Here is a 15,596-nt window from a genome sequence, read left to right as displayed (position 1 = left end):
GGGGCCCATGGGAGCCCGGCTGGCCCTGCCGGGGGCCGCCTCTCTGCGGGGGCGGGGCAGGGTCTCCGCACGCGCACGGGCACCGGCACCAGGAGCGGTCGCGGGGGTTGACCTGGGTTTCCCTGCGGCGGTGGGCAGCACAGCCCTCTGCGCCCCGCGGAGGCCGGGGGCCTGGCCGAGCCCCCGCCGGGCACGCTCCTCGCTCTCCCCGGACTGAGCACATCGGGGCGCGGAGACGCCGCGGGCCGGGCGCTCTCCCCCAGGGGCCCCGGGGCGCCCCCGCGCCCGCCCCCGCGCCCGCCCCCGCGCCCGCCCCCGCGGCGCCCCCGCGCCCGCCCCCGCGGCGCCCCCGCCGGCCGTCCCGGGCAGCACGTGCGGGGCGGGGCCGCGGCCGAGCCGCGCGCCGATTGGGCGCCGCCGGGTGGGCGGGGCCGGGCGCAGCTGTCAGAGCCGCGGCGGCGGCGGCGCAGCGCGGGACGCGGGCCGGAGCGCAGGAGCCGACGGCGCCGGCCGGGATGGTGCAGCGGCCGCTCCGCGGCGCGCGCGCGCTCTGAGTGGGCCCCGGCCGGGCCCCGCGCCCCCCGCGCCCCCCGCCGCCCCGGCCCCGGCCGGCATGATGTGCCTGGAGTGCGCCTCGGCGGCGGCGGGCGGCGCGGAGGATGAGGAGGCGGACGCGGAGCGGCGGCGCCGGCGCCGGGGGGCGCAGCGAGGGGCCGGAGGCGGCGGCTGCTGCGGGGCGCGGGGCGCGGGCGCCGCCGGAGTCGCGGCCGCGGACGACGAGGTGCAGACGCTGTCGGGCAGCGTGCGGCGGGCCCCGTCCGGAGCCCCCAGTCCCCCCGGCACCCCCGGCTGCGCCGCCGCCGCCAAGGGCCCGGGCGCTCAGCAGCCGAAGCCGGCCAGCTTGGGCCGCGGGCGGGGGGCCGCTGCCGCCATCCTCAGCTTGGGCAACGTGCTCAACTACCTGGACAGGTACACCGTAGCAGGTGAGCGAGCGCCCCTCCCTGCCCGAGAACCAGGGACACCCCCCCCCCGGCCTGGAGTCACCCCGCGAAGCCTCTGGTCCCAGGGCCCCTGTTTTCAGGGCTTACGTGGGGTTTCTAAGGGCCCTCCGCTCAGGCACGACTGGGCGAGCGAGGCCCCGTGGGTCACGGGTCCAATCCGGGGCCCGTCCCCCTTGCCCCCCCACCCCGGCCCGGGATGGAGGGGTCCCCATCCCCGGAGTCGCCCGCGCGTCCTCGCCAGCCCTTGACGTCCCATCCGTTGTCTCCTCTCCGAGTCTCCTCTGCGTCTCTCCGTTCTCGCCCCGCGCCCCCTCCCGCCCCGGAGCCGCCGCGGCCCCTCTTCCCCTTCCCCCAGCCGGGCGGTCTGTCGGGCGGGAGCGGGTCAGTTCCTTCCTTCCTCCGGCGCCTCCGCTCCCCGGCGTGCGTGCGGCGAGTGCGCGCCCGGAGGCGGCTGTGCGCGCGGCCCGTGTGTGAGCGCGTGGCTGACAAAGGCTCGCGGCTGCGGGGAGCGCAGGGAGGGGCGGGGCGGGTCCGCGGCGCCCGGGGACCCGAGATGCGGTTTGCAGCTGGCCCTGGCTGGAGGCCTGAGACGCCTCCCCCTGCTGTGGGGCGGGGGGCCGGGGTGGGGCTGCCTCACCCCGTGCGCGCACCCCTGGGAACCAGCCTTGGGGAGGGGGGGGGCGTCTGTGGAACGGCCGGGCTCTAGACCCAGATTTGCCCCTTGTGTGTTTGGCGTGTGACCTTGGGCCAGTCTCAGCTGGTGTCTTGGTCTGTTCCTCGTTTGTGCGGTGGATAATCTCTGGGCTCCTGGGGGAGGGATGGGCTCCACCCGCTCCCCCGCTTCCCTCCCTTCCTGGGGGTCTGTGAGTAGGGCCTCCGTGGACTGAGCTGCCTGTAGGTGAGAACCGTGTAACCTTGAGAGAACAGCTCTGGGCAGGCTGGCACAGGGGGCTCCCTGCGGGAGGAGAGCAGTGGCTGCCTAACCGCGGATCAGTAAAATCTGGAACAACTGAAGAGGAAAAAAAAAAAAAGGTAGCGGAAGGAATTTTGGACAGACTCTAAAGAGAACTTTGTGGCTGTGGAGAGAGGTGGGCCCTGGTGTAAACCCTGGACCCCCTGGGTCCCCTTCCCTTCTGCTGGCCTCAGTCTTCCTCTGTTGAATAGGGTTTTGTGCCAAGTAGAAGGAAGGAACTCTGATGGGTTCCCCTCCCCTCCCCCCCACTTCCAAACCCCCTTGCTCTCCATTCTCTCTGCCGGGGGAGTGGGCACCGTTTCGAGTTGAGCCATCCCCAGGAGGCTCTCACTGTGGCCTCCTGAACAGGAACAGCCAAGTGCACCGGGCCCTGTGCTCCGCCGCCTGGGACCCGGGGGCTTAGGTGCCACTGGAAAGTGGGGAGAGGTCCGAGAACACGGGGGGCCCGTAGTCGGTGCAGAATGGACTCTGCACAGGAGAAGACCGAGGCCCCTGGGCACCCCGTGTCCACGACGGCCTGGAGAGCGCAGACAAGGCTGGCGGCGGGTCTACCAGCAAGCCGTGGTCTGGGAGGTTTCCCGCATCCCAGCTGGACAGTGAACGGTGCTGTCTCTGGCGTTGCTACTTCACAGCTTGTTTTCTCCCACCCCCAGACCACCCCTCCCTGGTATTCTCAGGGAGCCCGACCCTGCCGGGGGCGGAGGGGAGAGGCTGGGATCAGGGAGGTCTGGAGCTTATCTGCCCCCAACCCTACTTGGGTCCCAGAGTCAGAGTGGGACAAGAAGATAGGAAATTTCGAGTGAATTCATAAGGGGGGGGGGGGTGGATAGCGGTGGCTCCGAGGGGTGTGGGGCGAGGGAGGAACGTCCGGAAAGCCCTGTGCAAACACCCGCCTGGGCTGTGCATCCCTCCCCGTCCCAGCACGCCCCACCCCCAACACACACCGTACACAGATTTCCTCTCCGGATGAGGCTGGCTCCCTCTCCCTCTCTCATGGCAGGCGCCCCCACAGCCCCTGCCCCCAGGTTCAGTTTTTAGGGAGATTTACTGTCTCTGTGCAACTACCGTGGCCTGACGTGGCGGAGGGGGAGGGCAGGAGCGGTCTTCCCACGCCCGAGTCCACCTGTTGCTGGCTGGCCCGCTGGGAGGCCACCTTTGGTGCCGCCCCGCCTGACTCCCGAGAACCTCAGCACGGTCCCTGGCTCCCTCCGCGGCGAGCGGAAGGGTTTCCCGTTCTCTTTAAATCCCGCGTGCGCCTGTCTTTATGGTGCAGAACAGCTCTGTCCGAGGACTATGATGCCACGGACACAAGTGAAAGACTTCTAGGCACCACAGTGAAAAAGTAAAAAGAAACAAGTGAAACGAATGAACATATCTTATTCGACCTCACGTAACTAACCTACTTCCGCAGGTGATCAATATAAAAGCTATTAATGGGATATTGTGCTTTTTCTTTCACACTAACTTCGGCAGCTGGGATGGCGCAGACCTGAGGTCGGGCTTTCCGGCACCCAGCTGTGCGGCCTGGGGGTGTCGCCCGGGCCTCCTCCGCACCTCCCTGGCTGGCAGAGCAAATGAGAGCGTTGTCATGAGCCCTTAGGGGGCCGCACGGATGCCAGCCGCCTTCCCCTTCTCGCCACGGTGCAAGCTGTGCCCCGGCCCCTGTGTCCTTCCCCAGCTTCTTTGTTTTGGCCAGTCCCTTTCGGGTCCCTTTGAGGACCCCTGCCTCCTCCACCAGGCTGGTCTCCATCCTGGGAGCCATAGTAGCCTCGGCCTGGGCCCTAGCATTCCCAGCCAATTACGGCCTCCCCTCCTGCCCGTGAGAACCCCCTGAGGGCACAGGCAGCGGGTGAGGAAGGCCGGGCTTCTCCGGGGGATGAAAGGGAAGGAGCCCAGAAGCCACCCCTACACGCTGCCCTCCATCTCCCTGTGCGGATGGGCCGCTGGAGAGCAGAGAACACAGGTGCTCGCCCAGGCTCACACAGCAGAGAGACCCCCCCCCCCCCCAGGACACTGCTGTCTTTGTGGAGCCGGGAGTGCCTGCCCCCTGTTTCTGGCCAGGGCTCGAGCCCAACTTCTCAGAGGCCGGGGGGGCTTCCCCTGCTCCCGTGGCCCTGAGCCTGGTCATGGCTACCAGCTCAGGAGAAAGGTGGGGGTCTTGGGCACCCTCTCCCCAGCTCTGCTTCCTGGTGCTGGAACTCCCTGGGCCCCCACTCTTCCATCTGTAAAACGGGAGCGGAACCACGGCCCGAGCCTGGCCCAGCAGGGGGGCCTGTTCGTGGTTGGAGGAGGGCTGTGGGCAGCCGAGACCCTTCCCCAACTTCTCTGGGGCACCTGTGCCTTCTGAGCTCTTTCCCTTTGATCCGGCTGCTGGCACTGGGCGGGGCAGGGGCTGGTGAGGAGAGGCAGAGCCCTGCCCTGGGGGAGACTTTCCTGCGTCGCGGAGACCAGTATCCACGGCAACTGCTGCTAACAAAACCCAGGAGAGCCCTGCGCGGGGAGCGGCCGGCGGGAGCGCAGGCCTGGGGTGTCCCGCGTACCTGACCGGCTGCGGCAGGGGGCTGCCAGCCTGGGGCTCCGGCCCAGTGTCCCGAGCTGACGCGCGGGAGGCAGAGGCCCAGGGCCCTGCACGGGGTCACCCGGGTGGGTGGAGCCGCATCAAGCCCCGAGCTCTGTGGCTACCTTGGTGGATACAGATGGCCGACACCACCCCGCCCCGTCCCCTCCCGTGGCCTTGTCCCCTTGGGTGGCCCTGCCTGGCCGCCACCGCCACGTCAGCACCGCTTCAGCTCTGCGGGGTGGGCGGGGCGCCCGGGGCCGCATTCCAGAGCGGCAGTCTGGCAGGTCAGCGCCCAGGTGAGAGGCCGGGCCGCCTGGAGTGCCCGCGCCCTAATGACACACCACCAGCTGCCTGTCTCCTCGGGTCCCTTCTGGGGTGCTCTTGACCCGTCAGAGGAAGTGCCTTGGTCCGGGACCCAGGGCATTCCTGCCCAGCCCGTGCCTTAGTTTCCCATTTTGTAAGGAGTGGGAAGGCGGCACATCACAGCCCGGCCTGAGCTGCTCAGAGAGGAGGGCTCCCGTCCCTTCCCCAGACAGGAAGTGGCTTTTGTTTCTGCCTGGGTGTGGGGGCCGGGAGCCCTGAGGTCAGAAGGCGGATGAGAGCGGGGGAGACAAAGAGGACCCTGGCTTGGTCCTCAGGCTCCTGGGGCTCAGCCCCCTGTGGGCCCTGAACGTCTCCCAGGCTGTTTCCCGTTCCTGGCTGGGCCACACTTGCTGTGTCACCTAAGGCAGGTCCTGAGCCTCTCTGAGCTCTGGATGCACAATTAGTGATTTTGTTCCTCCCTTTCTGCGGCCAGGGTCTTGCTCCCAAGGGTGGCATGGGGCATGTGGTCTCAGGAGGTCTTGTCTGCTGCCCCCTCCCCAGCTCTGCCTGCGCCCCCTTCCCCAGGTCAACCAGGACTCTTCCCCTCTTGCTGCACGCGGCCAGCCTCAGTTTCCCCTGGAGGGTCCCCCTGGTGCCTCCTTCCAGGAGGTCTCCCCCAGCTCCGTGGGCTGGGCCTCAGCACACCGACCCCGGGGCGGGTGGCTGTCTCCCTCCGGTTTCGAGCCGCTGAGCCTTGTCCTCTCTGGACCCTCAGCGTGCGTCGGGGGCTGGCCCCGGCGTGGTCTTGTTGAGCCACTGCGTGACCAGGCCTGCCTGACCCCAGCCCGTCCTTCCGGGCGGAAGAGGCACGGGAGGCTGAGACGACCCTGAGGAGGCGCAGGCCCGATGCTGGGGCGGGGACCTCGCCCGTGGTGGCCACCGCTGCCCTTGGGTCCTGACCACGGCACTCGCATCCCTGGGAGGGACGTGGGAAAGTGGTCGGGACGGGCCCCCGGCCGTCGGCCCCAACGGAGGGGTCCCCTCGCCCCCAACCCCGGGCGGAACGGCCTCCGCACATTCAGGAGGGCTCAGACGTGACCTCGCCGGGGCTGGTCTGCAGGCAGAGGGCACTCGGAGTGCGGCGGGTGCGGCCACGCTGGGCGGCCCTGGGCCTGGCTCTGTCCTGGCGGCTGGTGAGAGGGGCGGGGGGTGAGTGAGGGGCAGAATCGCGGACCGTAGAGCAGGGGTGACGCGGTGGCCCGAGGTGGGGCTGGGAGGGCCTCCCCGGGGGGCCGCGCCCTGCAGGCTGGAAGCCCCGTGAGGCCTTCATGGCCCCCGTGCCGGCGAGCGTGGATCCACCCAACATGGTCCGGGAAGCAAGGAGGGTGATCTGGCTGTGTAGACTGCGAAGGCCGGTGCCTGGTGGGTGGGGTTCCTCGGCCGCTCACCGTTCCGGGCTTCCTGGGTCGAAGTCCACGTGAGGGCACTGGTGTGGACGTCTAGAGGAGGCTGGTAACAGCCTCTCTTCTGCGGTTTGTTGGGCGGAGCGGGGAACGCAGGCCGGTGGGGCCTGGAGGCCAGCTCCTGCCTGGCCCGTGGCCCCCACGCAGTGCCACCTCTGACCCTGGCCTGCCGTCTGAGGCTTAGGAGCAAGGCCTGGGCCCCTGCGGCCGTGCAGGGGACAGCTGAGCGTCCGAGGGCTTCGGCCCTGAGGTCTTATCTCTCGCCCAGGTCCCCGCCTCATCCTGGGTCTGTGGGTCCTGATAAGGGTGCGCCCGTGGTCTTGGGAGTCCCCGAGCCGGGCCAGGGCGGGGGCCACGCCGGGGAAGGAGCGGCTGAGCCGAGCCCCCAAATTACTAAGGCCGAGTCTGGTTCCAGGAAAGCTGGCCCCAAATGACAGACTAGAACCACAGGACAGAGGCCAGGCTGCCTGTCCCCGCCCGATCTGGGCGAGGAGACTCGGTGGGAGGAGGAAAGGCTCTGAGGCCGGGTGGGGGCGGGGGCTCCCCTCTCGGACCTGGGGCAGGGAGGGCTGTTTCGGCTGCAGCTGCAGTGCTCTTCAGGGGCACAGGCCTGGGTCCAGGCCGTCTAGAGAGGAGCAGGCCTCTGTGCGGGGCTGGGGCTCGGTGCTGGGGCCTCGCCCGCACGGCACGATCCCCGTAGGCACGGCATCAGTCCACTCTGACTTAATAATCCAGGTCTGTCAGGCAGTGCGGGGGCGGGAGGGTGCAGCAAATGCGATTGGGATTCGGGGGGGGGCGTATGGGGGCCCCATGGCTCTCAGAAGGGCAGCCTGAGGTTCCGCGCGTGGGGGCCAGCTCCTGGAGGTCAACCCGCGTGTCCCCGGGGGGCGGGGCAGGTGGACGTGAGTGTGCTCGAGAGGGGTCCCAGCTCCGGGACCGCCCTGGCCCGTCCCCTTCGGCTGGGGGGTGGTGCCCACAGGGCCAGGCTGTGGCTTCCAGACCCCGGTCAGCAGTGCCAGGCCCTCAGGCTCCTGTAATTGCCGGGGTGGGAGCTGCGGCTGCGTGTTGGAGAAGGGTGATTCCTCCAGAGTGAGCCAGCGCTGAGGCCTCCCCGGGCCCCGGTCCTCTGAGAGGCACCAGCCGACGGCAGGCCTGGCCCGTCCCGTCAGGTCCCTAGGCCCTGCCTCTGCAGGCATCTGCCCCATTTTAGAGAAAAGAACACTGAGGTGGGAGTTTCCTTTGCCTTCTGGTGGCTGGGGCTCCTTCCCCGTCGCTTCGTGATCTCTGGTCACATTTGTAACACTTATGGACTGCCTCCCGTGTGCCAGGCAATGCCCTAAGCACCACACAGATGCACCCATCAAACCTCACAACAACCATGTGAAGCAAGCAGATCTTAACATTCACGCCCTTACAGAGGAAGACACGGACACTGAGAGGCTAAGTGACTTGCCTGAGGTCACACAGCAGAGTAGGTGGAGTTGAGCCCAGACGGTCTGGTATTGGAGGCCTTGCTCTTGGGAATTCGGCTAAGTCGTCTGTTCTGGAAAAGGGTGAGTGTGGGGTGACGATGTCTGTGTTTGAGGCAGTGGACTTGAGTCCCAGGTGCCCCGGCCTGGCTGACAAGCGGGAAGAGACCTCAGGGTCGTGTCCTCCCCGCCTGGCATCTGACGCTGGGCTGGGCTGGGCGGGGGGCTCCCAAGGTCAGTGTGAGGCTCCTCTTCTGTCCTGGCCTCTGTGAGGCCTGCACGACCCCAGCACGTTAGGGCCCGGACCTGGCGTCTCTGGGACCTACCGAGGGCCCTGCCGTGATGGGCGGGCACCCCGAGTATCCGCGATCAGCCAGCTCTGGGGGTTACGGGCGCCCCTTCAACAAGAGCTGCAGAGGACGGAGTTGGGGGACACCGGTAGACACCCTTGGGTCTGAGCCCTGGACAACGTAGACCTCGACGGCGTAGATGGACGGCCGAGGGAGAGGGCCTGGCTGGAGACCAGGTTTGGAGGCCTGCAGGCTGCAGTGTAGACGCCGTGAGGCCTGGGACCGGCCAGGCCAGCGGTTCCGGCCACCCGGCCGATGATTCCGGGACTGTCTTCTTACCTCGAGACCGGGTGGTCGTGCAGACCTGGGTCACGGAGGCCTCCGGGGCCAGAAGAAGTCGGGCTTCGTTCGCGGGGCAGGAGGGTCCACAGGGCAGCGCCGCTGTCTGCTCGGGGGGCCGGCCCCGGTAACGCCGTGGGGGCCGTGTCTGGCAAGCAGCAGGCGCTCCACGCGAGTGGGTCCCCGTGGCGGCGGCGGCGTTAGTGACGCGGGGGCGATACCTGAGCCCAGAGACGGGCTGTGGGCTCCGGAGCCGCCGCCCAGCACTAGGAGGAGGTGGAGAAAGGCACGTGAGGCCAGGCTGCTGCCCAGGAGGAGCCTGGCGGAGGCGAGGGGCATCTGGCCTGGGCAGTGCCACCGCGGCTCCGGGACGGGGAGGGCGTGGCGGAGCCGTGGACGGGAGTGTGGGTGGCTGGGACCCTGAGGCGGGGGAGGGCCTGGGGGCCACAGAGGGGCGTGTGTCTGGGCTGCCATGTGAGGCGGAGCCGGCGTGCCCCAGGGCGGGCGGCGGGGGGACAGCCGGCCTTGGACGAGAGGCGCGACCCCGGGGGCCTGAGAGCGGGGTAACTGGGGGTCAGGGGGCGAGAGTGTGCGGGCGCTCCCGCTCCAGGGAGGAGGACCCCGTGGGCGGAGGAGGGCCTGGCTGGGGGTCCCGAGAGGCGGACCCAGAGTTGTGGCCGGGGGGCGGCTGGGGCTGCGCGTGGGGCTGGGGGACAGGCTTGGCCTCAGCGGTGGGAGGCTGCTCCCGGGCAGGAGGCCCGTCCTGTGACCCGCCAAGCCTCAGCCTCCAGGAAAGAGGCTAAAAATAAGGCCGTGGCGGGAAGAAGGGAGGGGCTGGCGGGCCCGGGCCGGGCGGGAGCCCAGAGGAACGTCCCGGCCGGCTGCTGTGACACACGCTTCCCGAGCCAGCGGCCAGCGGCTCTCACCCGCCTGTGGCCACGGCCCCTTCCAGGCTGCAGGAGGGAAAACATCCCCCGGGCCCCAGGCTGTGGACCCAAGGCTGGGCCCCAGGGTGCCGGGGTGAGGGCATCCTAAGCATCCCATGTCTTGGGGCCCGGCCTGCCCGGGGGTTCCCTGGACACCCATCTGGTCTGGATGTGCAGAATGTTCTTCAGCTCTGTGTGTCAGAGGAGGTCAGGGAGGCTTCCTGGAGGCAGAGGCAAACACTGGGCCCCGAGTGTCAAAGGCTGGGAGGTGCCTCGGGGAGGACGCAGGGGTGTTGTGTCCACGCTGCGGACACGTGCTGGCCTCATGGGGACCGCTCTGATCCGCCTTCTTCCCCAGAAGTGAGCCGTGGACAGTTACGGGGGGGGGGGCGCTCACCCTCCCGCCACCCCCCCCCCCCGCACCTGTCCGTCACCTAACGTATGTTGGCCTCTGTCCCGGGTCCTGGAGATGACCTGCCCACGACCCTGCCCCCAGGTGGCTCCCGCTGTGGTGGGGGATGGGGCATCCACTCGCCCATCGGTGTCTGTCCACAGACAGCTGCTGTGGGCTGGCCGCGTGCGGGCCGGGCGGGGGCCGCAGGGGTGAGGCGCGTGCAGAGGCAGCATGGCAGAGGAACACGCTTTGGTGTTCGTCAGCAGATCTGGCTTCAAATCTCATTCGGGCCCTTGCCTGCTGTAGGACACGTTATTTCACTTCTCGGGGCCTCGGTTTCCTCATATGTAAAATGGGGCGAAAATCCTAGGAAGCAGCAGGGGTGGAAGAGCATCTGCAGAGCCTCGCGTGGCATCTGGGCCTTCGCGGGAAGCAGTCATCAGTGGCTCTTAGCCACCACGGACCCAGGGAGCTCATACCCATGTCCCTGCGTGTCTTCCCCGCAGAACTCACTGATCCTGGTGTGACGGAGCGTGGGGGCACCTGCCTTCTTGAGGGTGACAGGAGGGGGGAAGCCAAGGAAGTCTTCCTGGAAGGAGAGGCACCTGAACTAGTGTTGAAGGAGTGGCAGCACTCGGCACAGCCGGCGGGGGGGAGCTCGCGTGGGCAGCTCGGGGGCCGGAGCACGGGGCAGGGGTGCTGAGCTGAAGCGAGGCTGAGCCTGCGGCCTGGTGGAGGCCGGGCTGCGTCTCTGAGGCACTGGGGAGCCACGGGAGGTGCTGAGTGTGTGGGAGAGGGAGGCCTCAGCAGCCCTGGCTCAGAAGTGGGGTGCAGGGGCTGGGGGGTGAGTGTGGGTGGTGCCCCAAGTTTGGGCCCAACCTCGCCACCTGCGGAGGCCCCACCTGCTGGCCCCGCGGTGCGCAGGCCCAGGACAGGCCCTTGGCTTCCACGTTCGGCCGCCTTAGTCATTAAGTCATTAACTGGGCCTCACACAGCCTCTTCATTACGGTAATTAGAAGGAATCCACTCAGGCACTCACGAGGAGGCAGGAGGCGGGCGGCCACGACTCCTGTCAGGCTGCATCCCCGCCCTGGGCCTCGGGGGGAAGCCTCCAGGCAGGACCCTCCTCCGGGGCCTGGGGCGCGTGGCTTAACCTCTGGTGCTCAGCTCCGTGTCTGCCCAGTTCCTGCTCAGTGCTGTGCACTGGGAGACCCCCGAAGGCAGGCCCCTTCCTCCGTCCCCTGCCTGGGGGGCTCCTGGGGCAGCCGCCTCCTGGCTTCCTAACTCTTCTCCGTGCAGGAGTGTGGTGGCCGGCGGGTGGGGGTGGGGCCCCTGCCTGTGGCCCAGCCCCCCCCCTCCCCGCTGTCCTCAGAGATAAGCAGAGGTGGGGGCCCCCGGGGCCTGCAGGGTGGAGGCTGAGCGGTGGGAGAGGGGAGGAGGGTCCCGGAGGTTGCCGGCCCCCACGCAGCCGTGGCTGTCTGTCCGCGGTTGTTGGTGGCTTTTCATCGTTGTCCTCCTGACCTGCAAAGTCCTGATGGGAGAGCAGAGGTGGCCGGGACTTGGGAGAAGGGCAGGCATGGCCCCCAGGGGCCCCCTCCCCCCCACATCGCAGCTCTGGCATCGGAGAAGCAGGGATCCCAGGGCGGCTGAGTGAGAGCGTGCGTGTGTCTGTCTGCGCCCCCGGCCCCTGCAGTGGCTGAGTGAGCGGGTGGGATCCCGTGTCCCCAGGGCGAGCACCCGAGGCCCCGGTGGGGTCAGGATGGCCTGCAGAGTCCCCAGTGGCCTTCTGTCGATGGGGCTGGGCTGGGCTGAGACTGGGGGTCTCTGAGGTGGGGTGGGGGGGTGGGGGCACCGGGCATCAGACATACGCACCCTCTGTCTTCCCTCCCAGGCGTCCTTCTGGACATCCAGCAGCAGTTTGGGGTCAAGGACCGAGGCGCCGGCTTGCTGCAGTCAGGTGAGGCCCGCACCCCTGCCCCCCCCCCACCCGCTGGGGCTCCCTGCGGGGTCTCTTCCCTGCTCCTGACCTGCTGCAGGAACGTGTGAACATGTGCTTTGTGTCCACACCTCGCGGGGGTAGCTCACGAACACCTTGCTTCCCCAAGCGCTTCTCCCCCGTGAAGCACACAGGACGCACGGGGGCCACAGGCCCGAGGCCTTCGAGGGGACCCTGCTTTTGGGTCCTGGCGCCTCATCAGGACCCAGTGGCCAGGGTCTGCCCTGGGGCTGGTGAAGGGAGTTCTTGGGTTCCGGGCAGGACAGTGTCCCTGCTCCGGAGCACACGCCCCCATTTCCTCCGTCGCCGTCGGCCTGGGAACACTCCCTGAGCAGGAAAGCCCCTCGGCCGGTCCCGGAACCATTTCCAAAGTCAGGACTGCGCCTGGGCCCTGGGCCCTGGGTCCTCGGCCTCGTGGGGCGGGGCAGGGCCGTGTCTCCGTGGGCCCTGCCGACGGCCACCCAGCCCCATGCCTGCTGTGTGGCCGAGGGCCCGGGTCCTGGCCCTGGAATGCGTGTGCCTGTGAGGCCCGCTCGGGTGTGGGAAGTCCGTGGCCTGCATTCCAGCCTGTGAGCCCCTTCCCCTGCCCGGGCTGTCCTGGGAGGGAGGGGTGGAGCAAGCCGGCTCTGTCCCAGAACCGGCCCGACCTGCCTAGGTGGCATTCCAGAATGTGCTGTGCCAACCTCCACGGCCTCCGGCCTCCGAGAGCCACTCAGCCAGGCCCTGCGGCCTGCAGTCCTTTCCCAGGCTGGGTCTCTGGGGCTCAGACACAGGATGTGACTGCTCCAGGGCTCAGCCCCAACCCACCGCTGAGTGAGCCGGGACACCCTGAGGGGGGCCAGCCCCTGCCTCTGCCCACATCACCCAGGACAGGGGCCCAACCCTGTCCCCGGCCCTTCTCGCCCACCACCCCACTCCTCAGCCAGTCGGCCGCCCCGGGAGAGGTGGCCTCTAGCCCCCTGGGCTCTGTGCACCCAGTGACCACCACTCACAGCCTGGAAGAGGGAGTTTCAGCCAGATGTGGGGAGCGGGGAGAGGGCAGGTGAGAGCCCAGCTCTCCAGCCCCCTCCCGCCGCAGCCCCTGCTGGGCTGGCTCCCCGGGGTCCTCACCCGCCGCCGGTCACCTGAGCGGAGGAGCCAGGCCAGCTGGAGCGGGATGTGACTCAGTGGGCAAGCGGGGAAATCACCTACTTGTCTCTTCCCCAAGCCCCTGATAAGGTCGGAGCCAGGTGGAGGGCGCCAGCCAGGTGCTGGTGTTTGCCCGGATCAAAGGACCAGGGCTGAGAGCAGAGTTGTCTGCTCATTAGTGGGCACCAGGGGCCGCTGGGCCCGGAGCAGCTGAGGGTCAGGCCCGGGCCTGCCCGTCATTTCCCCTTGGGACCAGGCCCTGAGAGCCAGCTTGGGAAGAGCCTGTTTTTGGCAATCCCCTGGCAGATGGCTGCCAGCCCTGGGCGGCCCCCGAGTCCCCCCAGCTCTGAGCACCCCCCAAGCCCCCCCAGCTCCAGGTGGCCCCCGAGTTCCCCCAGAAGCCCACAGAAGAGCTCCAGCTCTGGTCTTGGGACCCCGGGTGTCTCCGTAGCCTACACAGAGAGGGGCCGCTGCTGCTGGGCTCTGCCACAGGCTCGGCCCCTGCATTCCGGAAGATTCCTCCCATCACTGAGGACAGAGAACACATCCAGTCACCACCCAGGCATGGAGGGGGGAGGGTGTGGGAGCCTGGGGGGCCAGCAGTGAGGGGGCACCTGGCTCTGCCTGGCAGCAGGTGGCTCAGACTCCCCCGAGGAGGGGACATTTGAGTGGGGCTTTGAAGGATGTGTTAGAGTTTGCTCAGGGCATAGGGTAGGGCTTACCACCAGTCCGTCAGCTCGAGTACATGTGAGAAGCCCTCCGCTCCCCACTCCAAGCGGGTGAAATATGCCAGGAGGACACTGAAATTACAGAGCTGAGCTTGGACGCTGAAGCAGGCAGGGGAATTCCCTGGTGCCAGGGGCGGAGAATGGAGCCCAGGAATCGGGGAGGGAGCTGGTGTTAAAGCCAAGTGGTGCGGGGCACCTGGGGACTCATGTCTGCCACAGGAGCTCGTTACGGTATTTTTAGTGTAAACATTTTTATGATGAAAACTCTTAAATACACGTAAAGAGTAGAGAGGCTAGCAGGGCAAGGCTTGTATAGCTATCGCCCAGATTCACCCATGAACCGCCCACTCTGGCCCAGCATCCAGGCACGGGGGGCTTCCTGGAGGAGTGGCCGTGCAGGCTTGGGGTCCAGCATCGCGTGGCTGACTCGGTTTCCACCCAGAGCCCAGGGCAAGCCCCTGATTTCACGGTGCCCACAGGCCGGTGGGCTGTTTTTCTGTCTGAGCTGTCTGTCCCGGCCCTGGCTGTGTGCAGAGAGCCTGCCCCGCACGGCCGGGCTTTGCAGCCCCTTCTGCGCATGCAGCTCCTTACTGAGCCTTCGTGCCCCAGGGCCTGTGTGGGACATGGGTGACGGCGCCTGCTGAGGGCAGACTGACCATGAGCAGAGCCCACGAAGAAGACGCCTTTGTGGGGGGGGGTCAGTAATCCCAGAAAGCAGGGAAACCGATTCCTGAGGAATCACAGGCAGTAGGGGCGCCTTAACGGACTTTAACGTCACACGTGCTTCATTTCCGAAGTTCCAAAAATAGAGTAGAATTTATAAGACAGGAATAGCACCTTATTGAGAAAGAACAGGGAGATAAAGAGCCGAATTCAAAATTCTGGAAGTGAAAAATATAAACACTGAGATTCAGCAGTGTAACAGACCCAGTCGAAGAGAGAATAAGCAAATCAGAAGCTGGGTCTGCGGAAAGCAGCGGGTCCACAGAAGCAGAGCGGATTGGAGGCTCTGGGGAGTCGTGTTTACCACCCCCCCACCCCCCACCCCCGCCGCTGGGAGGGAAGGAGGCTGGGCAGGGGGAGGGGCAGATTGGGAAGGGCCTCTGGCTTTGGTCTTGGGGTAATAGGGAGCCAGAGAAGGCTTTGGGGCAGGCGAGTCCCCTTTACACGTCTGCATGATGTTCTCCTGGGACGGGTGGTGGGAGAAGGCACCGGAAGGCAGCTCAGGGCCGGGGTTGGTGGGGTCAGGACGAGCCAGGGTGACTATGGGGGAGGGTGGGGACGGAGGGGCAGAGGAAGGGCCAGCTCAGACCGAAACCAGACGGCGGCTTCGCTTGGGGCAGAGTCCCCTCCTGGCCTTGCTGTTCTCCGCACTTCCGCACTTCCGCCTGCTGGGCAGCCAGGCCCCCCGAGGCCCGAGGGCCCGACTGGGCTCCTTTGGGGGGGGGCGGGAGGCAGGAGTGGTTTCCTTCTTCCTGCAGGAAGCCCGCGCCGGTGGCCTCAGGCCCTCAGGCCCGGCTGCGCTGGGTCCTGCCCGTGGTCGGGTGGTCGGGCGTCCGCCGTCCGCGGCCTGTGGGCAGAGCCTGCTGGCACCCTGCCTGCCCACGGGAGATGCAGGACGGCGCGTCTCCCCGAGTAACAGGTCGGCCGGATCCGGACTTTGTAAAAATAGCCCTGGTTCAGCCCAGGCTGAGGTGGGGGCCGGACGTGAGCTCCGAGGCCACCGTGGGGGCGTCCGGGGTGCCCCCAGCATGGACCTCACCCACCCCTGCTCCAGGACCAGCTTCTGGGGTCGGACAGGGCCGTGTGCACATGGGAGCAGCCCTGGGCAGGGTCAGAGGGGCACAGGGTCCTCAGTGGGGTGGCTCTGGACCTCTGGGGGCTGGCCCCTCTGCGGCCCCCGAGGAGAAGGTCCCTGGGGCTCCGGAGACCAGGCAGCCCCGTGGGGCGGGGGCACCCCCCAACGTCCTTCTGCGGGGAGGCTACCCCCCCTGCTCCGTGCCCCCCCGGCTCCCTGCCCCCCCGG

General features: G+C 67.9%; 1 protein-coding gene across 1 annotated transcript in view; it reads left to right on the top strand.

Annotated features, from left to right (window-relative positions):
* Positions 1-497: 497 nt before the first annotated feature.
* SPNS2 (sphingolipid transporter 2) overlaps positions 498-15,596 on the top strand; it is a 30,774-nt gene continuing 15,675 nt past the window's right edge. Inside the window, exons 1-2 of the mRNA XM_039254491.1 lie at positions 498-983; positions 11,610-11,675. Of these exons, the coding sequence (XP_039110422.1) occupies positions 614-983; positions 11,610-11,675 (436 nt within the window). The 5' untranslated portion in view covers positions 498-613. The remainder of the gene's footprint in view (positions 984-11,609; positions 11,676-15,596) is intronic.

Source organism: Hyaena hyaena, unplaced genomic scaffold (genome assembly GCF_003009895.1).
Source record: "Hyaena hyaena isolate Hyena2069 unplaced genomic scaffold, ASM300989v1 scaffold_492, whole genome shotgun sequence".
NCBI lineage: Eukaryota > Metazoa > Chordata > Mammalia > Carnivora > Hyaenidae > Hyaena > Hyaena hyaena.
This window is presented reverse-complemented; position numbering and strand designations above follow the sequence as displayed.